The sequence below is a fragment of the Trichosurus vulpecula genome, chromosome 2, assembly GCF_011100635.1.
Source record: "Trichosurus vulpecula isolate mTriVul1 chromosome 2, mTriVul1.pri, whole genome shotgun sequence".
Classification (NCBI taxonomy): domain Eukaryota; kingdom Metazoa; phylum Chordata; class Mammalia; order Diprotodontia; family Phalangeridae; genus Trichosurus; species Trichosurus vulpecula.
Genome location: NC_050574.1, coordinates 430478317 through 430505597, shown reverse-complemented (window position 1 = coordinate 430505597; position 27281 = coordinate 430478317). Strand labels below are relative to the sequence as shown.

At 35.5% G+C, this 27281-nt stretch overlaps 1 protein-coding gene across 1 annotated transcript in view; it reads left to right on the top strand.

Moving 5' to 3' along the window:
* Positions 1-27281, top strand: part of CFAP47 (cilia and flagella associated protein 47) — a 965255-nt gene that overhangs the window by 495485 nt on the left and 442489 nt on the right. Inside the window, exons 47-49 of the mRNA XM_036744194.1 lie at positions 5620-5807; positions 9418-9561; positions 10179-10352. Of these exons, the coding sequence (XP_036600089.1) occupies positions 5620-5807; positions 9418-9561; positions 10179-10352 (506 nt within the window). The remainder of the gene's footprint in view (positions 1-5619; positions 5808-9417; positions 9562-10178; positions 10353-27281) is intronic.

The following is a 27281-nucleotide window of genomic DNA, read 5'->3' as shown; positions in this document are numbered from 1 at the left end:
ATTATTTTTAAGCACAAGCCTTCAGTGATAAGTCACACATTCCCAGAAATTGTCAGGAGAGCACTGACACATACTACATGAGAATCCCCTTTTGGCCCATTTCCATGCATACTCCGTGCTACACATCTTTCTGCTCCACTCCTCAAGCCTATTAATTGGTACTAAGTTCCTATATCCATTGATCCTACTCTTTTCCTCTTCCTATCCCTGATAGGGTAAGGGATTTGATAACCTGTCCTGGCTATCTCATAAGGTTGGTGTGAAGATGAAGATAATAAATTTGAAGTAAAGGGCTATACAAGTGAAAGTATTATTTAAAGGAATATGTTGTTTATTTTTATCAGTTTTGTAAGTTAGATGTTGGATTCATCATTATCTAATTAATAAAAAAAAGAATTTACATAGAAACAAAACAACATACTTCCTATTCCTTTTTCATCAAATTCCTCTTTTTCCTTTTCTTCTTCCTAATTTTCCAGTTCTTCCCCCATCTGCCACTTCATCTTTTTCCTATTCATCTCCTCCCCCTTATATTTAGAATCATCAAAAATATGATGAAATAAAATCTAAAATTGTAATTAACTATAAAATCTCTAAAGATACACAAGCAGCCTTGTGTCTTCTAAATAAATGAACGAACATGTACAAGTTCCTTCAACAATAAATTCCAGAGAATATGTACTTAATTCTAAAGATTATCTTGTTAAAATTACTTGAGAATAGTATATTGTAATAGTACTAAAATTTTGATTGTGGATGAAAAATCAAGTCAACATGCAGTAAGAACCTACTATGTCCCAGGCACTGTATTAAGTGTGGGAAAACAAAGGAAGGCCAAAAAGAATCCCTATCCTTAAGGAACTGAAAATATAAGACAGAGTCAAAATGAAAAAAAAAACTAGATACAAAACAGATGTATATGGGATAAGTTTGAGATGATCTCAGAGGGAAGGCCCTATTTCTAAGAGGGATTCTGGAAAGTCTTCTTGCAGAAAGTGAGATTTTATTTATGGCTGTAGAGAAGCCAGGGAACACAGGAGATGGAGATGAGGACAGAGAGAATTGCAGGCTTAGGAGAAGAGCCAATAAAATGCAGAGTTGGAAAGGGATCTTGTGTAAGGAACAGCAAGGAGGCCAACATCATTGTATATAGTCTATCTGGAGGGAAGGAGGGAAGTTGTTTTAGGGATTTTTTTTATTGGGAGTGATTGAAAAGATAATTTCTTATGGTTCCCAGCTTCTAGTCATGAAGGCCATATTACCATTTCATCAATAATTTTAACATGATAAATTGGTAAAATTAAAGAAATTCTTTATATAAAAGATAAAGATTTGTTCTTAAGAAGTGTCAAGTGGAAATGTGAAGACATTTCCCTGGCTTCAAGCATTAGAACTATTAAATGAAGTTTGTATTCGTTTCCTTGTGGTAGTGTTTATGAACTACACATAAAGTTGAATCAGCATCAAAGGGAGTCACATACGTTCTTTCTTTGGGCACTTTAACTTTGTGAATAATGCTATTGATACTAACTGTTGATATTTCTACTGCATTTTTGGAATTACACACTGCTTTCCTTAGATCTACTCATGATGGAAAAAAACACTATTCTATACAGTTTCTGATGAAAATTAGTAATGGATTTGTAGTTCTTCCTCTACTTTACCTCCTGTGCTTCCTGAAATCAAATTAAGGCAAGGGACAAGTAAAATATTTCCTTGACCCACTACCCAGAAGACATTCATTAATTTACTTATTTTTCCTGTGAGAAAGGAAATGAATTCATAGAACTCTCTGATAGAATTCTAAGTTCAGGGTTTTAACAGCACAAATATCTCACACATAACAATTTCAAGGACAATTCTATTACACTATCTGGTTACCAACATCCTTTGAATTTTTAAGCAGCTTTTCCAGGTCACTAGACAAACATGATGATATTGTCTCTGATTGTCATGAATTTTCAAAACTCCTCAATAGAGGAATTATATGGAAGAAGTAAAGTAATTGCCACTGTCTCCCCAGGCCAAAACATTACAAAGTCTTATTCGAAGCAACCTGATGAATTAGAAGCAGAGATGGCTAATCTCCATCCTCAACTCTCTCATAGCCATTTCCCCAACTCACCTCACCATTCAGGGCTGCACAAAAGAACCTGTAGACTGGTGCTCTAGGACACGCTCAGCAATTTTGTTGTTGTCGTTTTTGAAATATATGCCAGCACACCCTGCCCCTGTCCTTACCTCACAATTTTGTAGACCAACTGTGCTCACCCTTCCCCACCCCCCTCCTCCTTACCTCCATAGGAAGTAGAGATATAGGAAAGCAAAAGTCTCCTATAACTAGAAGATGATATGGTTCACTACAGAAAAAAAATCAGCCAAAGATCTAAAGAACTGAGGAGCTGGGGGAATGGCCCTAGTATATATGTGGGTCTGTCTTAGATCTGAAAAAAGTGGACCGTCATTCAGCTGAGGTCAGCTCTTTCCCCCGTAGAAATCACTTTTGGATGGGGACTGAGGGCAATAAAAAAATGAATTCCCCATGTGAGAGGAGACTGAGATTACTCTGAGGTCCACCTTTGGGGCATTTGCCATCATAGAGTAGGAGTTAAAAAGTGAGCAATAGGAAGTTTATAAGTAAAAACTATTAGTAATCAAAACTTTTAGAAGGAAGGAAACAAAACTTTGAGAACACGTAGAAATATCAATAGAGAAGATATAAAAACAGAAGGGGTAATGATGTCTAGTACATCTGAAGTAGTGTAAGCATTTTTGAATAAATATTACAAGTGAAAGAAAATTGAATTAACACATGATAAAACAGAGGATCTGTAATTTCCAAGAGAACATGGAACCACAGCAAGAGGTTTCCAAATGGTTCAAGAAAATAAGAATCATGAAATAAGAATTTATGGTTTGCATAGAAGAAAAAAAATGGCAGAATAGAAAAACTTGAATCCGTGGTGATGACTATCTCCAACTATCTCCAAAGAAACGAAATTAAGCACAAGTGACTGGGAACATATATGTATATACATATATATGTATAAATAAAGGACAATCTAGAAGACAAGACTCAAAAAGCAACAATATATAAAATAACACATCTCTATGAAAAACAGTAAGATAATGATTTTGAAAACAAGATATGTAGAGATAACTTAAGAATCATGTTTCCCCTTAGACAAACATAAAATAAAACAAAATAGAATAAAACAAAAACCTCTTAACACCATAAAGAAAGACATAATGAAAGAAATCTGTCCAGAACATCTGAACACAGAAAACATTGTTAGTAAAAACATACATAGATCTTCAGAAAACAATTCTGCCATTATGCAAACTCCAAGTCACAGAGTAATTAAGTCTATCGATTCCAGTGGTAATAAATTCTTCAAGTGACCATAAGGAAGACCTCTAAATAAAAATAAAAAGAAGCTTTTATAACACGTGATTATTCTGTACATAATGTAGAACATAATACAATAATGTGTTCCAAAAAGCAAAGGAACTCAAGATGAACACCAGTTTCATGCTCTTCAAACCTGGGCTTGTCAATGAAAAGAGATGGACATTCAGTTAAAGAAAGGCAACTTCAGCATTCCAAAAACAAGAACAACAAAATAAAAGTGACCTGATTGTTTGGCTTGCAAATAGATAATAGAAAAACAAGGAAAGTAAACAAATAGAGCAACCAAGGAAAACACAACTAACAAAATTGCTCCAGTAAAAAGGGGGAAAAATTAGGAAAAAAAAAGAAATCCATGGTGCTAACAACAACAACAAAGCCCAAGGGGCTGTGCACATCCTTTGATCAAGTAATATCACTACTAGGTCTGTAGTGCAAAGAGATAATAAAAAATGGAAGACTCACATGTCCAAAAATATTTATAGTACCTCTTTTTGTGGTGGCAAAAATTAGAAATTGAGGGGATTCCCATCAATTAGGGAATGGCTGAACAAGTTCTGGTATATGAATGTAATGGAATACCATTGTGCTATAAAAATGATGAGCAGACAGACTTCAGAAAAACCTGGAAAGACTTATATGAACTCATGCTGAGTGAGGGGAACAGAACCAGGAGAACATTGTACACAGTTACAGACACATTGTGCAGTGACCAACTTTGATAGACTTGGTTCTTCTCAGCAATGCAAGGTTCTAAGACAACTCCAAAAGGCTCATGAAAAATGCTATCCACATTCAGAGAAAAAATTATGGAGTCTGAATGCAGATTGAAGCATACTATTTTCTCTCTCTCTCTTTTTTGTTTTGTTTTATTTCTTCTTTCTCGTGGTTCATTCCGTTATTTATAATTCTTCTTTGCAACATTACTAATGTGAAAATATGTTTAATATGGGTGTATATGTAGAGCCTGTATTGGATTGTGTGCTGTCTTGGGGAGGGGGGAGGAATGAAAGGAGGAGAAAATTTGGTACTCAAAAGCTCGTGGAACTGAGTGTTGTAAACTAAAAATAAATAATTTTTTTAAAAAAGAAATGAGCAGGTAGACTTTAGAAAAATCTGGAAAGACTGAGATGAACTGATGCTGAGTGAAGTGAGCAGAAGCAGGAAAACACTGCACACAGTAACAGCAACATCGTGCGATGATTAATTATGATAGACTTCTCAGTGATACAATGATCCAAGACAATTCCAAATGATTTTCTGTACCTCTATTATTGGCCTCACATCTGTAAGTTTAGAAAGCAGAAACAGGCTGTTAGGAACTCTAAGCTTTCTCTAGCCTATCTTGATTCTATTTAACTTGGGGTGAATATACATACATTCATACACATATGTATAAATTATTGTATACTTCTACATATATGCACATACAAATGTATGTATATATTTGACTTTAAAGTTGATGTTTATCGATTAGATTATTTTTGTGACCTAAATTAAAAACAATGACAACAACAAAAAGCCTGAGTTTCTTTCTGACACTGAATTTCAAGGGCAGCTGTATGTGTATCTCATTACTTACATGGTATGAAATATGGAAATACCACTATCAATCTTCATTTATTCCAAATTATCTTCCACACCAGAGCCATAACTAGCAGTTTTGGGGCTTGGGATAAATGGTTCTGAATATACCCTTAATTAACTTCTGTTAACTAATTACATGTGTACACATACACACACATACATATATGTATATATGTTAACCATTTACATATATATAAACATCAACTAATATATATTCTTCTAAGTAATTACACACATGTGAGTACAGTTACCACTGTGTGCATAGTCAAGCATTTATCATTATTATCTTAGGAGTTGGAAACTGTCAAATGTAACCAAAAGGGAAGAAAAATTAGCCAGGTCAATAATTTTTTTTCACTATCATAAAACTAACAGCTTAGTTCAAGCAGAAATTTTAATTTTCATTATAGGTGTTTAGCAAAGTGTTTCCATTTGAAAATTACATTAAAGTTTCAGGTTTTTTTCTTTTAAGCCAAGAAATCAGGTTCATCATTTTTTTCCATGTACTATGTTTTCATAAATTATTTCTAAACCTTATATATTTTAAAAAAATTTGTGTTTTAAAGTATGTTTTGACTTTTATGTATTTATCAATTTGATTTATTCTCTCTCTTTTTTGATAGATTGTGCTTTGCTTCCTTTAAGATTTGTTCCTCTCACTGCTGGACGATATCCTTGTTTTATTTTGCTGAGGTCATCGCATGATATTCGGCTCTTTTCCATTGAGTGTGTAGTGAATTCTGACTGTCCTGAGGCCAAATTTCAGTTTGAAACTCCAGCATTTGAACCACTGACTCAGGAAATTCCAATAGTAAGTTTAACTTTTGGCCTTAAAGTTGATGTTTATTAATTAACTTATTTTTGTAAACTAAAGGAAATTTTTTTTAAGACTGAATTTCTTCCTGACACTAGAATTTCAGGGTCAGCTCTATGTATCTCCAACTACTTACATGCAAATGCCACTCCTAGTCCTCATTTATCTGAGGTTATCGCCCATGCCATAGTTGCAAAGAGACATTTTTGGGCCTGGGGCAAATGACTTCTACTATGCCTTCAATTAACTTCTGTTAACTAATGTCTCTTGCTAAGTGCTTAAACTCAATTGTTTCTGTTCTGCTGACTGAACGTGTTATTCCAAATTATGGTATGCTGGAGCAAAGCTGAAATTGTCCCACACTATTTATGGTTCTTACCCTCACCAGGTTTTAATGTACCCTGAAATTTTCCTGGTTGTTCTTTTGGATTAAAGAACTATAGATATCTGTAAGAATATAACCATTATATTATTACTAACATATAATCTAACATATCCACAAATTAATTGATTGGTTATTTATCCAGTAACCTAGCAAGCTGCTGAGGGGAGATACAATTCTAGTAAACTCTAGATATATGAAGAGCAAGAGCAAGAAACGATGCTTGGTATAGTTGACTAAGGTAGAAGGCCAGAGGGTAGCTTGAAGGCTCTGAGTGCCTGGGATAGATGAGAACCTGGCCCAAAAATGAATAAATAGGATCACTTAAAAAGGGGACAGAGAGTTGCTAGAGTGAGAGGAATGAATCTTAAAGGAATTAGAGTAGCATTTATCAAAAAAGAGAGAATCCATCATATTTATAAATATTTAAGAGTTTAAAAATGCAATTTGTCCATAGCAGGAGAAACAACACTAGATTTGTAATCAGAAGAAATAGATTTTGTATTTTGCCTCTACCATTTACAACCTGTCTGACCTCCAGTATATTATCCAAACTATCTAGGCTTCAGCTTAACCAAAAAATATGAAGGTAGTTAAACTAGATAGTCTATCTTATCTCTGACAGCTCTAAATCTATTATCTTATTTTAAAATTTGCCCATGCCCCATCCTGTGTATTTTAATATAGCATTAAAATATGCTTTTATTTCTTGCATAAAATGAGTGTTTTCTTTATCTCTACATGAGACATATTTTAATAATGCTTTTCTAAAACCTTTTTGAAACTATAAGAATAATGTGTCTGCAGTTTATTTGATTCAATACTACATAACAATCTTGTATCCTACCACAAATAGGATATAGAAATATGAATGATCATTTTAAGTAAATTGAGTTTCATTGGCAAATTATAACTTTCTGGCTTACCTAACAATTTTTTTTGGAGATACCAGAAATGGAAATATCAGTGAGTTACTTTTTGTCCCCAGACATGAAAAGGTAGCCTCAAAATGGGAATAATTAATTGTCTAGCTTTTTTTTTCCTCTGACCAGTTTCTCTGGTATTCCCTCAGAAGTATGGTGCTGACTTCCAAAAAAGAAAAAAGAAAAAAAAAAAGCTCTCTTGGTCATGATTTCTGTGAGCTTTTCTCTGCTTCGCATGTCTGTCTCCATTTTCTGTCATATGCTCCAGGAGCACAACTTTTATTTTTTTAGATTTGTTTCGGTTAAGGGGAACTTAGACTGTTTTTCATTTAATAAAATAAGTGTCCCAGCATTCTATCTTCTGCCCTACCTAGCTTTACATGGAAGGAATCCTCCATCTTCTCTCCCACAAACACCCTAAAAGTAGATGTTTCCTCCTTTTGTAACGTCTCTTTATCTTCAAATCTGCTTTCAATAATCATTTTAACCTAATTTGACCCCTATGAAAGTTTAAGGAGAGACTCACACCTAAGATTCGTATGTGCTTTGAACCGCATTGGAGCTTGTACTTCTGGTGGATGTCTGACCAGCCATACATTTCTTTTGACTTGATATTTTTCTTAAACAGTTTCATAAACATGTATTTTTGAATCAAGTGATAAATATGAAATGGTTTTTAAAGATCAAAATTATTTTTAAACGTATAGGTTAATGCTTTATTTAGAATCCAACCTAAATGAGGTAGTGGGTGCTATGTTGTAATGACTATCAAATTTTGGGTTGGGGAGTTGGAGAAGGAGCAAAGATTCAAGAAGAATTTGAGTCTTAGAACTGGGAAGGACCTTTAAGGTCATCTAGTTTAACCACCTTCCTGATGCATAAACTACTTATGTGTTTTCCTTTCTGACAAGTGTTTATCAAATATGTGCTTGAATGCTTTCGGTGATAGAGAATATTCTGCTTCATGAAGCAGTATACATAATATTTTTCAACAACTCTAATTCTAAGGAAGCTCTTTATGTTCAATGTAAATCTAATTCTTTGTAACCTAGTGCTCCTCTCCTCAACCCTTTCAGAATTTATGTACTCATAAATATTTGTGTATGTATGTGTGTATATATGCATATATATATACACATACACACACAAACATTATATATATGTAATTCATGCAAACCTATGATTTGTACAGCTGTACATGTGTTGCGTCATAGAAGTGGAGTAGGAAGGGACCACAGAAACTCTTTCATTCAACCTCCTTATTTTAAAAATAAAGAAACTGGGGACCACAAATGTTAAGCGATTTGCTGAAGGTAGTAGGGATCAGAAGGAAACTTCCTCTAATAATGAAGGTTCTGTACCTTATTTCTCATAGCCTTTTTCTTCTAGAATTCTTGTCTTAGAGAGTCGTTTGGGTCATCAAGAAGCAAGTTGCTTGACCAGGGTCACACAGACACTATATGTTATGGGTGGGACTTGAACCCAGCTGGTCCTGACTCCCCAAGCAGAGGCAGACTTTCTAGCTCTCTCTTTAGTTATCCTAAATCATTTCTATAGACTCAGAATCCTTAGTTTCTTCCACTGCCCCTCATAGGATATGCTTTACAGACTTCTTGCCATCTTGGTCACTCTCTTCTGGACATTCTCTAACTGCAATAAATGTTTTTTAAATGTGGTGCTCAGAATTAGGAAAATAAAAAAAGACACAGGGAAGGAGTGTGTTCCAGCCATAGGATATGGCCATTGCAAAAGTATGGATGTGTGAGATAGAATGTTTTGTGTAAGGAATGATAAGACCACCAGTTTAGCTGGATCAGAGAGTGCATGGGAAGGATTAATACATAATAAGACTAGAAAAATAGGGTGAAAAGAGATTGGAAAAAGTTCTAAATCCAAATACAGTAGTTTATATTTAACCCTCGAGTAGATAGAGAACCACTGGAATTTATTTGATGGTGGGGAGGGTGATGACATCACTCTTTATTGGAGAGAGATCATCTGTTCATGTCAGTACTTTAGGAAAATCACTTCGGTAGATATACTGGAAGATTTAGTGGAATAGAACTTGAGGGAGGGAGAAACTTGATACAGGCAGGTCTTTACCATTGTGATTGAATGACAAGTAGCAAGACTTTACTCATACACCTTTGTCCAGAGTTGGTATTTTATGCAGGTGTCACCTATTCATTGATGAGAAGGACATGGTACTCTGTTTGCCTGATGATATCTAGAATGTAAATCAAGTCTAACTCTCACTTTACAGTTTTATTAAAATATGACATCTCATTTCTTATTGTTTCAGAGTAATCAAACAGTGACTGAATGGAAATGCGTAGTGACTATAGAAGGAGATTGGTTTTATGGACCTTCTGTTTTATATGTGAAATCAGGAGAAACTGCTCAATATCCACTTACATTCAAACCTATTCTGGAATGTGAGGTTACGGTGAGGGTCCATGGTTGTTTTCTTCATGATTTATATGCAATGTATCAACTATTTTTTATATCACTGATGGTTCTTAGCTTCCTAAAATTTAAGAATTCTAAGAATTTTGTTATTGTTGTATGGCTTCCACAATTTTTCCCTACCAAATTTTAAATAGATATTTTAGTTTGGGGAATAAATAGTCCCAAAGAATATTGTGTCAATGACCTGTCTCCTCAGGATTTTAAAAAATAACATTTGGAGGAAAGTAACTTCATTTCTTGTTTTTCTTCTTCATTAAGGCGAGTTAGTGGCTCAGAAAACATTTTCTCAGAAGGCATATTTTTTTTTACTGTGGAGGTAAACAAGCATATATAATCAATCAATATGTATGAAGATGCCTGTACTAACTCTGTAATTTAGAAAAATTAAAGAGCAAAAAGAAAGCTTTCCACCAGAAGTTTATCTTCATTAATTCAGTAGAAACATTTACACATGAACTGGGAAAGTCAATGGATAGCACCCCCTTGAAAACTCATTTCACTAACTGGACTCAAGATTAATAAGATAGATGATATTGTTTGGCAGCCAAGTAAGACTCCTCTAGAACTGAAACTCCCCTTCCTTTCTTGTCATAGGGCACACTTAAACTACGGAATGAAACAGATGGCATTGAGCAAGTCTTTGAGCTAAGAGGGATTGGAAAAAAACCTCTGCCCCTGGATCACGCTGTGATAGACTGTCGAGTGGGAAAAATGACCAAGAGGCCCATAATTGTGCCCAATTATACAAAGGACATGCTGACCTATAGGGTAAATGTTTTTAGAAAGTGGGATGCATTTTGCTCAGTGTTTAAATTTTGCAAAGGGTACAATGTGAAATAGTTGAACTTTAGTCATGTGAGCCAATGTAATAGAACATTTCTAAGATTTTAATTCTACTGCTTAGGCTAATAGTGGCTATGTTACAATTAGTATCTTTAAGTTATAAAGACTATTGTCATAAAATTATACATCATAATACTCTAGTAATTTACTTTTATAATACATATTTACATGCCCTTGGATTTTTGAGATTTTTATAATATATCCTTTCATATGAAGGAAGTTTTATTGATGCATATAAAACAATTTACCTCCAAGACCCAGGGAAAAATCAAATATTTCTTAGCTGCCAAAACTTTTACTGATTTCTACTTCATTTACCAAACTGAATAATGATAGGAAAACAGTAGATGATGGAAGCCTGAGGAAGCACAGAGTTACTTATGTCAAGGATTTTTATCAAAGATGTTTGCTTGGCCTTTACTTGATTTATTTTAAAAGCAATATGATTACTTCGATGTTTGCTGAGAGATATATCACAGTGGATAGAAAATTCCTGGATTCACCTTCCTTGTCAAACACACACAGGTTATATGATTTTGGACAAGTCATATAAACACTGAATGCTCTATGCAACCATTTAAGATTACTACACTTCAAAAAAGACTGATCTTTGTTGATACCAGGAGCTTCTTCAATCAGGAGGTCTCTGTGTCAGTGAAATCACAGGTCCAATCCCTATCTCTGTCATTCATTTTAGGCTTTAGTTTGAGATTAATGAAATGATGAGAAACTAGACTGACTCCATGATAAAGTTATCCATGGACCGATTTGAGGCCCAATAGAGCTAGAGATATTCACCAGCCATGTGATCATTTAACAATTCAGGGAGGGAAATGAGTAAGGCTGGAAGTTTCAAGTTTGAGGTCAACATACTGGGTCAATGTACAGCATACTGGGAACTCAGGTGCACATTTTGTCTCTTTTGTTTCTTGCTTTTTTGTCTTCCTAGAAAACTTGTGGTTCATAGGATCATGGGTTTAGAGCTGAAAGGGACCTCAAAAATCACCTATTTCAACTGTTTCATTTTACACATTAGTAAAGTGAGTCTAGAAGTGATTTACCCAATGCTACATGAGTAGTAAGTGGCAGATCTTAAATTCAAACCTAGATCCTCTAACCCCATATTCAGTATTCTTTCTGAGGCATCATGCTTCTTACGTCAGTTGCCTTCTCTACTTTAATCTACCTTTGTGGTGGCTGTTAATGTGGACCTGTGATTTCACAGATACGGAGTGAATATTCAATGTAGAAAACCCCTCTACCGATGCAGTTGGACAACTGGTTTTAGTCACCGGGGATACTGAGATGCTAAGTGATTTATCCATGATCTCATAGCTATTGTGTGTCAGAGGTAGGGCATGAACCCGGGTTCAACTCTCTATCCCATTTTTTAACTTTGATTCATTTTTCTTTGCATGTAAAAACAATTTTTAACATTCATTTTCAAAATTTTGAGTTCCACATTCTCTCCCTCCTTCCCTCCTCACCCACTCCCATTGAGAAGGTTGACAGGAAAGGTCTGTTCAATATAGGTTATACATGTGTAGCCACACAAAACACTTCCATAACAGTCATGTTGTGAAAGACTAACAATATATCCCTCTATCCTGTCTCGACCCCATTTATTCTATTCTCTGCTTTCGCCTTGTCCCTCCTCAAAAGTGTTTGCTTCTGATTACCCCCTCCTTCCATTTGCCCTCCCTTCTATTACCCACTCTTATTCCCTCCCCCCCTACTTTCCTGTAGGGTAGTGTTTTCATACCCATTTGAGGGCGTATGTTATTACCTCCTCAAGCCAAATCCAATGAAAGTATGGTTCACTCATTCCCTCTCACCTCCCCCCTCTTCCCCTCCATTGTAAATGCTTTTTTGTGTCTCTTTTATGTGAGATAATTTACCCCCATCCTACCTCCCCCTTTCTCCTCCCAATATATTCCTCTCACCCCTTGCTTTTATTTTTTAGATATCATCCTTTCATATTCAACTCAACCTGTACCCACTGTCTCTCTCTCTATATATATATATACACACCCCACACACATGTGTATGTATGTATATGTATGTGTATGTTTATGTGTATATGCATATATACACACACACGTTTATGTGTGTATATGTATATGTGTGTGTGTATACACATAAATATGTATATATGTTCCCTCCAACTGCTTTAATACTGAGAAAGGTCTTATGAGTTACAAATATCATCTTTTCATGTAAGAATGTAAACAGTTCAACTTTAATAAGTCCTTTATGATTTCTCTTTCGTGTTTACCTTTTCATGCTTCTCTTGATTCTTATATTTGAAAGTCAAATTTTCTATTCAGCTCTGGTTTTTCACCAAGAATGCTTGAAAGCCCTCTATTTCATTGGATATCCACAATACTTAAATTGTTTCTCTCTGGATGCTTGCAATATTTTTTCCTTGACCTGGGAATTTTGAAATTTGCCTAAAATATTCCTAGGAGTTTTCCTTTTGAGATCTCTTTCAGGAGATGATTGGTAGATTCTTTCAATTTCTATTTTACCTTCTGGTTCTAGAATATCAAAGCAGTTTTCCTTGATAATTTCTTTTTTTTTGAGGGGGGAGGCAGTGACTTGACAAGTGACTTGCCTAAGGTCACACAGCTAGTAAGTATGTCAAGTGTCTGAAGTCAGATTTGAACTCAGGCCCTCCTGATTCCAGGGCTGGTGCTCTACTCACTGCCCCACCTAGCTGCCCCTCCTTGATAATTTCTTGAAAGATGATGTTTAGGCTTTTTTTTTTATCATGGCTTTCAGGTAGTCCAATAATTTTTAAGTTATCTTTCCTGGATCTATTTTCCAGGTCAGAGTGTTTTTTTCCAATTAGATATTTCACATTGTCTTCTATTTTTTCATTCTTTTGGTCCTGTTTTATAATTTCTTGATTTCTCATAAAGTCATTAGCTTCCATTTGCTTCATTCTAATTTTTAAGGCATTATTGAGATTTTGGACCTCCTTTTCCATTTGGCAAGTTCTGCTTTTTAAGGCATTCTTCTCCACATTGGCTTTTTGAACCTTTTTGCCATTTGGATTAATCTATTTTTAAGGTGTTATTTTCTTCAACATTTTTGGGGGTCTCCTTTAGTAAGCTATTGACTCATTTTTCATGATTCTCTTGCATCACTCTTATTTTTCTTCCCAATTTTTCCTCTTCTCTTACTTGATTTTCCAAATCCTTTTTGAGCTCTTCCATGGCCTGCGACCAATTCATATTTTTCTGGGACACTTTTCTGGGAGCTTTGACTTTGTTGTCTTTTGGTTGCATGTTTTGATCTTCCTTGTCACCAGAGTAAGATCCTATAGTCTGAGGTTTTTTTCACTGTTTTTTCATTTCCCCAGTGATTCTAGAGCAGCAGAACCCACACAAAGACAGTGGGAAACAAATTTCTAGCCCAATACAATCTCAAAGGTTGACAGGAAAGGTCTGTTGCATCAGTCTGAGAGAAGAGCGCAGTACAGTGCAGGCCACACCAGCACTCCCTGTCTACTCTGAAATGTTTTGAAAACTGTCTATGAGTATGTACTAAGGGCTTACTCTTATGAGTCACATAGAAGCTAAGTGACTTGTCCAGGGTCACACAACTGGTAGGTGTCAAAGGTAAGATTTGAATGAAAATCTTGCTGATTCAAGCTTGTACTCTCAATGCTAGAATGTATCACCTGTACTTCATAATAAAGCTTAAAATTTTGCTAGACATCCAAAATCAAACTCACTGGTCTATACTTGGCATAGCCTATTCTGTTTTTATTTTTAAACACTAAATTGTGGCATTTACTCTTCTCTCATCCTGAAGTATCCCATTTTCACACAATCCTTTAAAGATTAATGTCATTGTCTTAATACTCTTATCTGCCAGTTCTTTCCTTCCTTTAAGAATTCATCTGGGCCTGGTGACTTGAACTCATTTGGAGCAACTACGCACTCTTTTCAATCTCCCCACTAATCTTGGGTATCAATTGATTATTGTTTGTTCTTTTTTTCATGATACTTTGAACATAAAGATCATACATTGATATTGACACATAGAAATACACATAACAATCCATAGGCACATATGTATTTATGTGTGTATGTAAGCACATATACGTACACATATACAAACATATGTATCTATTATGTTGGATATACATTGCTAAGTGACATTGAGTTGGGACCAGAATTGATGGAGAAGAGAATCTACTAAATTGCCTTTGAGAAATTGTTCAATCTTTTAATGTTGCCAAGTTTCTACCAGAAAAAGGGTTATCTTTTCTGAACCTTGGTTTCTTTTTTTTTACTTTTGCTTTTGTTTCATGGCTATGAGTCATAGAATACTACAATCTCTGAAAAATTGAAATTCAGAATGAAAAGGAAATAGAGAAGCCTGAAATGATTGTGAGCTGGTTATATCATATCACAAACAAGGAATTATGAAGGAGAAACAACAGGGATTTTATCAAAGAAATGTATGAGCAGAAAAGGATATGGATCTGTCATATCATGAGAGTGGGAGATAGCCATTGTACAAACCTTTTTTTTCACTACTTGTATCTTCATTATATGACAGAAAATTAGGCATGACTTCAACACTTTGAGTGGAGACCCCTGCAATAAACATTTGGAAAAAACATAAGCAAGTGGCAGGTGGCACAGTGGATAGAGTGCTGGGCATACAGTCAGGAAGAGTTCAAATCTGGCTTCAGACACTTACTACCGGTGTGAACCTGGACAAATCACTTAACCCTGTTTGCCTGTTTCCTCATCTGTAAAATAAGCCGGAGAAGGAAATGGCGAGTTGCTCTAGTATCTTTGCAAAAAAAAAAAACAAATAAGGTCACAAAGAGTTGAAAATGACTGAACAGTAACAAATAAGTGCCAATACAGAATTAGAAGGGATGATTGGGTTGTGATCTGCTTCAATGGATGCCATACTTGTATCGATCATTTCAGAAATCCATTTGAACATTTATATGTGTGTGTGTGTGTGTGTGTGTGTGTGTGTGTGTGTGTATTATTGAGTTGCCTTTTATTCTGTCATTGTAAATTATTTTCCTTATTTATTACATTTTCTATTATTTAAGGTTTGTCAATGATGTGTGCCTTTTTACATTTATTTATGCTATTTTTGATATAACGTGAGGTTATTTCTGACAAAGATGCTGCACAGTGCTGAAAACATTTATATTCATTAATATTCCCATTTGTTAATCCCAAAGTTTTATCATATCTAATTTTCTAACATTGTATTCACATCATTTCCTTTATTTTACTTTTGTCTAAATTTAAAAGAGGCAGATTGAAGTCTCCAATCATTTATTACTTACTAAATGTTCTTTTATTTCATTTAGCTTTTATTTGAGTACTCAGTTGCTATGTAATTGGTATATTTTTATTTAAATTTAGTCAATTGAAGAAAAGGCATTTTACGTGCTTTAGTAAAGGAAGCTTCCTAAGCGGTAACTTCTTATAGCATCGAAATTACAGGCCCATCCATATTTAATATTATGATTATTTCACTACTTATGGTACCTTGAAATGATATAACAATATCATTTCCCTTCTTGTCTCTCTTAATTACAACTATTTTACTTTTCCTTCGCCTGAGATCATGCTTGCCACTCCTGATTTTTAATATGATAGTAAAAGCTAGCATTTATATAGAACTTTGTCAAATGTTTATATGTTAATTCATTTGATCTTCACAACAACCTTGTGAAGTAGGTGCTATAATTAATTTCATTGAGGAAACTGGGACATAGAGAGGTTAAGTGACTTGAACAAGGTCTGAGGCAGGTTTGGACTCAGATCTTCCTTTCTCCCAGTTTCATGTTCTATCCACAGAGCCACAGTTGGGAGTGAGACATAATGTTTTAGTCTAATCTGTGAAATGGTAGACTGTGTGTACATATTTATGTTTTAAGTGTATTTATTGTAAATAATTTGTTGGGTTTAGCTTCTTAATTTATTCTACTATCCTCCTCTATTTTATGGATGAGGTCATCACACTCTCATTTACAATTATATAAAAAGAGAATGTTTTCCCAAAGTACAACAGAAAAGATTACATGTAAAACTGAGAGTCTCTATTGCTTACAGCTTCTTTTTAAAAAAGCATATGAAATATTCAACATCTTCTTTTCAAAACTTTGCTGTTTGTCTGTTTCCCTCTTAACTCCTGTTCTCTTTTGTGAATTCTAAAAAAAAAGCTTCTATCATCCTTTATTCTTCTTTACATCATGATTAGAAGTAGCATCTTGGGCTCAGTATGGCCCAATTTGAAGGAAAACCTGACCAATCAATATTTTACTGATATAGTTCTGAAGCAAAATGACTCCATTGTTTGTCATTATGTGAATGTATTTATGTTGCTTGTCAAGGGGAGTCATGATAAAAAGATTTGTCCATTCTGACCATTACAAACAATCATCTGGTCAAGGTAGCCCAGCATATTCAACACACTCTTGTGGTTGAAGTGTACATGGTAATTCCAAGGATTCATTTATGTTGAGGAGCCCTATGAAAGGCATACATATCTTTCTGCCTTATTCCACCAACCATTCCTTCTGTTGAAATAATTTTCCTTGATTCTTTTGTGTGGCTGGATAGAATCATGTCTGCCAATTCTTTGGGAGTCTGTGATTTGGGCAGAATCACTGTTGTAGGGGAATCTTGAAAGCCCAATCCTGAGTCCCAAACCTCCAAATTCATTTGTACTCACTGCAAAAGGTGCAGAGTTGATTGGGAGTAGAAATACATATACATATTAAAGTTCTCTTTAATACTAAATTTTACCAAATTTAAATACTAAATCTCAGTACTAATTTGTAAGGAGTTTATATTGTGCTAGAATATCTTCTTATCTTGTATAATTGCTCTATATCTTATAAATAAAACATTTCTTTTGAGGTTTGAGGTTGGGGTCATGTAAAAATAACTATTTGCCTATTTTTTTTCTAGTCATGTGACTTTCATATTAGAATTTCATAGTTTTTTATACCTTAATAATTTAAAGGCATATTTTGAGAAATATTTTAGAAGTATAGGTGAAAATATATTTGAATACGGAATTGATTATTATGCTGATCATTGAAGAGAAAATTTTCACAAATATCTCTAAATAAGCTTTTTCTTTATTTTTGCTGTTTCATATTAATGAATCATCATAGTTTTATATCTAAATTATAGCAAACTTCACGTTGCAGTTCTCAGAATGAATGCATTTTAATGAAAGGCTTTTAAAAAGAATTATATTAATAAAATAAAATGCAGGTCAGGTAAAAGTTATTAATGACCAAATGGACCTGGCAAACCACAATAATTGATAATCATATACACAACACTTCAAATTGGATAGTTTAACCTTTAGGGTAAAAGTTAACATCAATTTTCTTTTTAAGCAAAATATATTCATATACTAAATTAATTAAATACTATTTCTTTAAAATATTAACAAAATAGTTACTATATCCTACATTTTCCTAAGATTGTTTTTGTCTTTGTTGCTCAAATAGATAGCTATAGGTAAACAAAAATATTTTTATCCTAGTAATATTTATTCCTACAGGTACAATTGTGAGGAAAATATATATTTCATTAAATGATATATATGCATAAAATTCCATTTTCCTATTACAATCATACTTGTGCTATCTTGTAAATGTTTTTGTCTTAAAGTTTGAAGTATAAATATGTGTGCATGTGTGTGTGTGTGTGTGTATGGTGTGTGTCTGTGTCTGTGTGTGAATGAGAAATGTATTGGTAAAAATACTGAATTATAGTCAAAGAGAAAGAATAGGTATGGAGTATCTTGGGGAAATGTTGAGGTTTTCTGGGATCAGTTCTCTCCTAACCACAACAAATCATACATATAAACTGCTCCCAGATGAAAATAATTAAGCACTAATGAGAAAAGAATAAGTCAAGGAAGGAATGGAATCAAATTCACTATCCTGTCATTGCATTGCAAGATGGGTGCTCCTGTATATGTAACAATTTTATTTTAGGCAATATGTTTCTAAGTTAATTCTTTGGCAATCTTCCAGCAGCACGAAGGCCCTATCAGTCCTAGGGTTCTCATGCATAGCCTGGGTAGTCTCTTTCTGTCTCCCTCTCTCTCTCTCTCTCTCTCTCTCTCTCTCTCTTTCTCTCTCTTTCTCTCTCTCCATACACACACAGATGTATATGTATATGTATATGTATATATACATATTTAGTTCCTCCAAGATTATCATTAATTTCTTAACTGCTAAATTCCATGGACTTTTCATAGTTCTCATGTTGCTTAGGCTCTCTTCACCTTTATAGATTGTTGATTCTCCTCACTAATCTATCCATCTTCTATCTATCTCTCTCTCTATTTATCTATCCCCTCCCCACACACGTATATATCTCCCTTGACAGCATTTGCACGCACATGTTTAATATAAGTGCCATTAGCATCAAGATTTCTTGACGACAGATTGGATACTGGGGTGTGTGAAAAAGATGAAGTCAAAGATGACTCCAAGTTTCCTCAACAGAAAAAAGAAACTTTGAAGGAGGTATAGATTTAGGAGTTAAAATAATGAATCCTGTTTTATAATCTGAAATGTCTTTTGATATCCGAGAAGAGACACTCAGCAGGCAGTTAATTATATGTGAATGAAGCTCAGGAGAGAGATTAGGGTTAGCTATAATCATTTGGGAGTCATTTGTGTAGAAGTGAACACATGGGAACAGATGAGATTAGCAATGGAGAGAGAATGTGTAGAGAGAAAAGATCACAGAATAGATCCCTGAGGGATAGTCATAAAAGGCACAAAAGGAGACCAGTAAGGAGCAGACGCGCAAACAGGAGGAGATTCGGTAGAGAATGGTGACAGGTGTGTATATGTGGGGGTGGCGAGCAGAGAGAGGGAGGCAAGGAAGGGAGGGTCAATAATCTTAAAAACTGCAAAGAGCTCAAGCTGCATGAGAACTAAGAAGAGGTCATGAGATTTAACCATTAAGAAATTGTTGATAATCTTGGAGGATTCAGTGTCATTTAAATGATGAAGTCAAAAGCCACATTATAAGAGGCTGAAGAATCAAAGGATAATGAGGAATTGGAGAAAGTGAGTACGGATGATTATTTCTAGAGGGGAGAAGATTTGGAATGCCTTCTGTGGAGAGTGGAATAGCAAGTAAAGCAGAAAAATAAGTTGTCCCATGCAGTTGTGAGGGGCAGTTTGAGCGTACATAGAAAATGTGAATTTGTAACGGACCCACTTGGTTTAATGTTTTAAATTTCTTTGATAATGTTAAGTACTTTGGGATATGAGCCAATAAAGAGGATGATGGTGATAGAGAAGAATATGCAGGGTGAGAAATCAAGAAGAGGCAGGGACAATGGAATCAAGGTTGGAGACCTTAAACTGGCCAAGTCTGGAGTCAAACAGAACTGAAGAAACTAAGACCAGAGCAGAAGTAACGGACCAGGGGAATGGGGAAGACTGTTTGAAAATAGAGGCTGTGTCAAGGATGAAGATTAGATTTGGGAGACATAAGGCAGGAAGAGAAATGGGTACAGCTTATGATCAGACGGGAGAATTTCAGACTTCAGCGTCATGGAGGTGACACAGCTATGAATAATGGTCAATTTTAAGCTATCGCCATACTGATGGTTGATTGCGGTAAGCCTGGGGAGCCCACTCTCAGCATATGGGATCCCAGTAAAGCTACTGAAGGGTGGAGGGCACTCTACATGTAAGCATCCACTTAACTTAGGAGCAATTCAGATATTTACTTTTACCAGACATAGCTTAAAAAGCTTAATTTTTTTAAATAAATAAGCTTAAAAGACATTTAATCAGATAGCTTAGCAAATAAAGTGACAAGAGACTTCCTCAATATGTATATGTTACCACCATACTGCTGTGAAGAGAACAAACATGCAGAGAACATATAAGACTAGGGACCATATGTGGTAGGCACACATGTAGTCTGCTATGATCTATTACCTCTAGCACCCGGCTTTTGATTTATTAATTAACTGATGTATGAAGGAGTATTTGCAGGTGTAACAACAATGTTACCTGCAGCTGCCATGGGGGTGTGAGACCAGTAACACCAGCACATGGGAGGGCTGCTAGTACAGATTCTTTGATCTGCTTTTCTAAAGGAAAGCAACTTTGAAAGAGTCAACAATCTTATTTCAATAAAACATACATATATATATGTATATACATATAAATATGCATACACATACTTATGCATATGTACACACATACATACACACTTGCACACATCATTCACTTAGTTCAGGGGAAAAGTCAGCACCCTGAACTTCAGAACTTTGGAGAAAATACAAACAGAAATTACAAGCAAAAATTATAAAAACAGAGCCAATACAAACGGCAAAGACCAAAAGACAGGGCTTCCAACTGTCTGACCAAAAGCAATACATTCATAGTTACCAGAGAGAGAAGCACCAACATTTGGGTTTTTCAAAGCTGGGGTGCTCCTTAATGGATACATCACATGAACACTCTTCCATGAGTGATCCCCAAAGCAAAATGAGTATAATGAGTATATATATGTATATGTGTGTGTATATATATATATATATATATATATATGCATATATATACACATACACATACACATACACATACACATACACATACACATATACATATACTTCTTCAGGGGTAGAAGGCATCACAACCCTCATGACCCAGACTCCTGTGACTTAGGCTTCCATGTGACTCAGGTTCAAAGCAGGTCTTATAGGCCTATTAAGGGATGGGGAAGATCTTCAAATTGTATTAACACTACAGCTAGGAAGCTGTGTATCCAGGCACATATATTGAAAAATAACTGGAGTGAATCACATCTTCACACTATAAGGCTGCTGATATCGTCTGATCACGTTGTCATCCCATTCTCTCCTGGCATCTCTGTAATCTGCCAGACACATTTTTGCTTGGCCCTTCAACTGTGCTGGTCATTTCATTTCCGTTGGTGTCATATTGTTTCTATTGTATTTCTCTGCTGGTCTTTTGATACTACTACCAGTCTCTTGTATATATTTCTATCATCTATTGGTCATTTTTACTCCAGCCTCACTCTGCATCAGGCACTGTGCTGGGGATACAAAGGACTACCCCAACGCTAAGATTAAATCAGATTTTTAACTATATATTTGGCACTGAATCTGATCTCTGGTCCATTGCCCCAGACCCCTAGCTGACTAAAGGTTAGACATATTTTTGCACGTCCTACTTAACCTCTTATTGGTCCCCTATTGCCTCACAAAATTCTGTTTAGGAATTTCTGCTTCATAAGGAGGCTGGGGCTACAAAAACTGCTTTGCTCCAAAGATCCTCTCTGCATTTGTATATATACAAATTGACACAAGATCAAATGCTATTATCATTGACAAAGGAGGCAAGTTTGTCATCCTCTATACTCATGGCACTTTACTGCCTTTACAGATAGCTCTTGGTAGAATTAAAAAAAAAATATTGACTTTTGCACAATAGTCTGGCCAAATAACTTCTATGTACCTAAATTTCTGCTTGTTTGTTTGAAACAGGATATTTGGCTTCCTAATTGTGCTATAACACAAAGGGGCATAGCTTCCAATAGGACAGTACTTTCTAAGAGGATAAAGGGCCAGGAGTCCAGGTAAATATACATTATATATACATGTAGATAAGTCCAGGGAGATGAGCTAAGGCAGATAGGAGAAGGCATGCATCGTATATCCAGCTAAGGAAACAGAGTTTAAATTAGGAAGGTTACAAAGTCTGTACGGGTGGCACAACAAAACAAGATCTAAACCTAGGACACAGACTATTTGCAGTGACCTGTTTTAAATTCCCATAGTCCAGCCCAGGGATGGTGAACCTGTAGCTTCAAGGCCATATGTGGCCCTCTAGTCCTCAAGTGTGGCACTTTGATGGAATCCAAACTTCACAGAACAAATTTGGATTCAGTCAAAGGGCCTCAGTTGAGGACTTGTGGCCTCAAGGTTGCAGGTTCCCCACCCCTGGAGTCTAACCCATCCAGTAATATAGCCTGCGGTATAGTTGTTCAATATGACCATGAGTTTTTTTGGTAAAGATAATAGGAGGTGAACACAAGTGACAGGTACCATGGAGGGAGCAGAGTTACCAAGTTTAAGTGAGGTACTTTGCTGAGATTCAGTCTAATTTTGGAAAAATAATTCTTATTTTTCTCTACCTGTTATTAAGCTCAGTTTTGGGGATTAACTTTTTTTAAAAAAATTTCACACATAGCAATTTAGAGATATGTTAATGACTTGCATTCTAACTTTCCTACACATTCTGTGTTACCAAATAGGAAAAAGGTTTTTTTTTAAAAAAATCTAATACAAATGCTATTGTCATTGACAAAAAAACAAACAAAAACTAGTTAATTTTAACCATGTAGATGTGAGGAAATATGCATTGGTATCAGGAAAGCAAATACTGCAAATCTTTTTACTCCTTTAAATTGGATATATAAAACTGATCAAAATTATGAAAAACCAATATGAACTTGGCATTGAGGGTTTATTTATTTTTCCCCTTTCTTTCACTGGCCTCATGTCTGAAAACTGAAAGGAAGTAAAAGATATGTTAATAAGAGTAAAACATGCCAATTTTGAGGAAAATATTAAAATGTGATGATGAGAGAAAAATAATAAAACCGCAGAATTTCAATTTAAAAATACTTATGCTATTACCTTTTAATGAAATTGAAAGTAGTTTAGAAAAGCATCAGTCTCTTTCCCACTTTCAGTAGTAAATAGGATTGTTTTCTATTTTGGAAGAAACATAAGTGCATTCGGTGGTCTTGTTAAAATCTGTCTGAGATGATTTGTTATACATTACCTCTGAAGTAGAATTTGACAAGTAGTTGACAGAAATATGATAAATGACATAAAGGTTCTTCACAAAAGTCAGGGTTTATTTGATAATCTTAATAGCTGCACCAGTGCAATTAACCACTGCCTTAATTGGCTTTCTATAAATTCAGCACTCTGTCTGGTTTGGTAATGGTAATGATTATCTGTCACAGATTTAGCTTTGATGCCTCATTAACTAACCGCTCTTCTTTATTACTGTAATAATTATTTCTGATTTTTGTTCAAATCTCCAGTCAAGTAGTTTTCTGGAATTCTATGTGCTTTCTTAAAAATGGCAAGAGAACATTTGACTCAAAAGTATCTCTGCCTTTTTTGTTTCATAGTTTCCTGTAGTTTAGTTTTGCTAGGCATAGTGGCTGCATTAATTAATGGATGTAAATGGTAAAGGGGAGGCTAAAGTTAGAGTAAAATGTACAGTAAAAATAAGCTACTCTTTCTGAAAACTTTCCCTGGTTACAAGGGCAACATCGAGCAGCAATCAATAAATATTTATTAAGAAAATAATCCCAAGATATTTTTATAGAAAATGAGTATCTATTAGAAAACAACTACTAGGAGAACAAATTTATTTATAGAGCCATAGAATATTCATTCCACTAGATTGCAATATATTAGATAATGTTAGTGCATATGTTGTATTTCTGTCAAAAGTGAAGATTAGTTGATTTGCAGATTTTACTAAAATTCAATGGAAATTAATAGTTCCATTAAAGTTGTATTCTTTTCTTTTTCCTAGGTGGTATGTCTGTGACATGAAAGAATGCAATAAATCATATCTTATTGTTCTAGATAGGGTAGGAATTTGCCATTGCATTCATGGTATATTATATATTAAGTGAATTTTCTATCTGAAAAAATAAAATCTCAGATTTATGAAGTACTTCTAACATATCTAGTCTAACCTTCACTTGTAAAGAATCTCTTCTATAATATTCCTAAAAAGTGAACTACCTTTTCCCTCCGTTTTCCACTCTTTTAAATTTTTTATATTTATTTTTCCCACTTAATAGTATTTTATTTTTTTCCAATGACATGTAAAGATAGTTTTCAGCAATCGCTTTTATAAGATTTTGAATTCCAAATTTTTTTCTCCCTCCCTCCTGAACTTTCCTCTTCCTCAAGACAATGTGCAATCTGATAGGCTATACATGTACAATTATATTAAATATATTTCCACATTAGTCATGTTGTAAAAGTAGAATCAGGACAAAAGGGGAAAACCACGAGAAAGAAAAAAAACAAGACTTCCTGCTTTGCTCAACCTGCTGTCCTGTTTATATATTGCTTTGCTTATTTTAGCCTATTCACTGTATGTCAACCAATGCAATTGTTCCGTACTTCATACAGCTGCTGCAAAACATCTAGATACTCAGCTCTTAAGAACCAGGCCCTCGGGGTGGAGCCAAGATGGCAGCTGGAAAGCAGGGACTTGCATGAGTTCCCCACCACGTCCCTCCAAAAACCTACAAAAAATGGCTCTGAACAAATTCTAGAACTGCAGAACCCACAAAATAGCAGAGGGAAGCAGGGATCCAGCCCAGGACAGCCTGGATGGTCGCTGGATGAGGTCTATCGCACACAGAGTGGAGGCAGCAGGACCAACCAGACCAGGAGCCAGTCAGGACAGGCCCTAGCACCCTGAATCAGTGAGCTGTGGCAGTTACCAGACTTCTCAACACACAAACACCAAAGACAACAGAGAAGGTTAATGGGAAAAGCTGCGGGGGGACAGAGTCCAGGGTTCGGCCACCGCCCCAGGGGCAGCGGGGGAGGTGCAGCTACAGAACTACAGCTGCAGTTACTTCCAGCCCCAGGCCCATGTGGTGGGAGGAATTAAGTGGCAGGCGGCAGGGATCAGAGCAGGAGTGAAGAGCCTGCTGAAGATTTGCGTCAGGTCTGGGTTGGTGGTTCTTGAGGAAGGAGGAGTGCTGCTGTGGCAGAGCTGGCTCTATAGAAATAGCTCTGAAATCAACAGCACATCCCCTCAAGCTTGGAACAAAGTACTCTTTGCTCTACAACCAGTCATACCCCGACGAAAAACTCAAGGGTCAAGTAAGTTGGATGAGAACATGGCCAGGCAGCAAAAACACACCCAGATTCAGTCTCAGACTTTGGAATCCTTCTTTGGTGACAAAGAAGACCAAAATATATGCCCTGAAGAAGTCAACAAAGTCCAAGAGCCTACACCAAAAGCCTCCAAGAAAAACATGAACTGGTCTCAGGCCATGGAAGAGCTCAAAAAGGATTTGGAAAAGCAAGTTAGAGAAGTAGAGGAAAAATTGGGATGAGAAATGAGAATGATGCAAGAAAACCATGGAAAACAAGTCAATGACTTGCTAAAGGAGACCCAAAAAATACTGAAATAAATATTGAAGAAAACAATACTTTAAAAAATAGACTAACTCAAATGTCAAAAGAGTTCCAAAAAGCCAATGAGGAGAAGAATGCCTTGAAAGGCAGAATTAGCCAAATGGAAAAAGAGGTCCAAAAGACCACTGAAGAAAATACTACCTTAAAAATGAGATTGCAGCAAGTGGAAGCTAGTGGCTTGATGAGAAATCAAGATATTATAAAACAGAACCAAAGGAATGAAAAAATGGAGGACAATGTCAAATATCTCATTGGAAAAACCACTGACCTAGAAAATAGATCCAGGAGAGAGAATTTAAAAATTTTTGGACTACCTGAAAGCCATGATCAAAAAAGAGCCTAGATATCATCTTTCAAGAAATTATCAAGGAGAATTGCCCTGAGAGCCAGAGGGTCAAATAGAAATTGAAAGAATCCACCAATCGCCTCCTCAAATAGATCCCAAAAAGAAAACTCCTAGGACATTGTTGCCAAATTCCAGAGCTTCCAGGTCAAGGAGAAAATACTGCCAGCAGCCAGAAAGAAACAATTTGAATATTGTGGAAAAACAATCAGGATAACACAGGATCTGGCAGCTTCCACATTAAGGGACCGAAGGGCTTGGAATATGATATTCCGGAGGTCAATAGGGCTAGGATTAAAACCAAGAATCACCTACCCAGCAAAACTGAGTATCATGCTCCAAGGCAAAATATGGATTTTCAATAAAATAGAGGACTTTCAAGCTTTCTCAGTGAAAAGACCAGAGCTGAATAGAAAATTTGACTTTCAAACACAAGAATCAAGAGGAGCATGAAAAGTCATAAGGGACTTACTAAAGTTGAACTGTTTTGTTTACCTTCCTACATAGAAAGATGATGTGTATGATTCATGAGACCTCAATATCATAGCAGCTGAAAGGAATTTGCATATATATATATATATATATATACACATATATATATATGTGTGTGTGTATACATATATATACATATGTTTGTGTCTATGTGTGCATGTATGTATGTAGGTATATATATATATACACAGAAAGGGCACAGGGTGAGTTGAATATGAACGGATGATATCTAAAAAAATAAAATCAATTTAAGGGATAAGAGAGGAATATATTGAGAGATGGAGAAAGGGAGAGATAGAATGGGGTAAATTATCTCGCACGAAAGTGGCAAGAAAAAGTGGTTCTGTAGGAAGGGAAGAGGGGGCAGGTGAGGGGGAATGAGTAAATATTGCTCTTATCGGATTCGACCCGAGGAGGGAATACCATACACACTAAGTTGGGTATCTTACCCCACAGGAAATAAGGAGGAAGAAGATAAAAAAGGGTGGATGATAGAAGGGAGGGAAGATGTGGGGAGGAGGTAATCAGAAACAAACATTTTCTAAAAGGGACAGGGTCAAGGGAGAAAATTGGATGAAGGAGGGTAGGTTAAGAAGGAGCAAAACATAGTTAATCTTTCACAACATGAGTACTGTGGAAGGGTTTTACACAATGATACACATGTGGCCTATGTTGAATTGCTTGCCTTCTTAGGGAGGTGTGTTGGTGACCAAAAATGGGCTCCTTAGCACTTAGTCAACAAGCACCCTTGA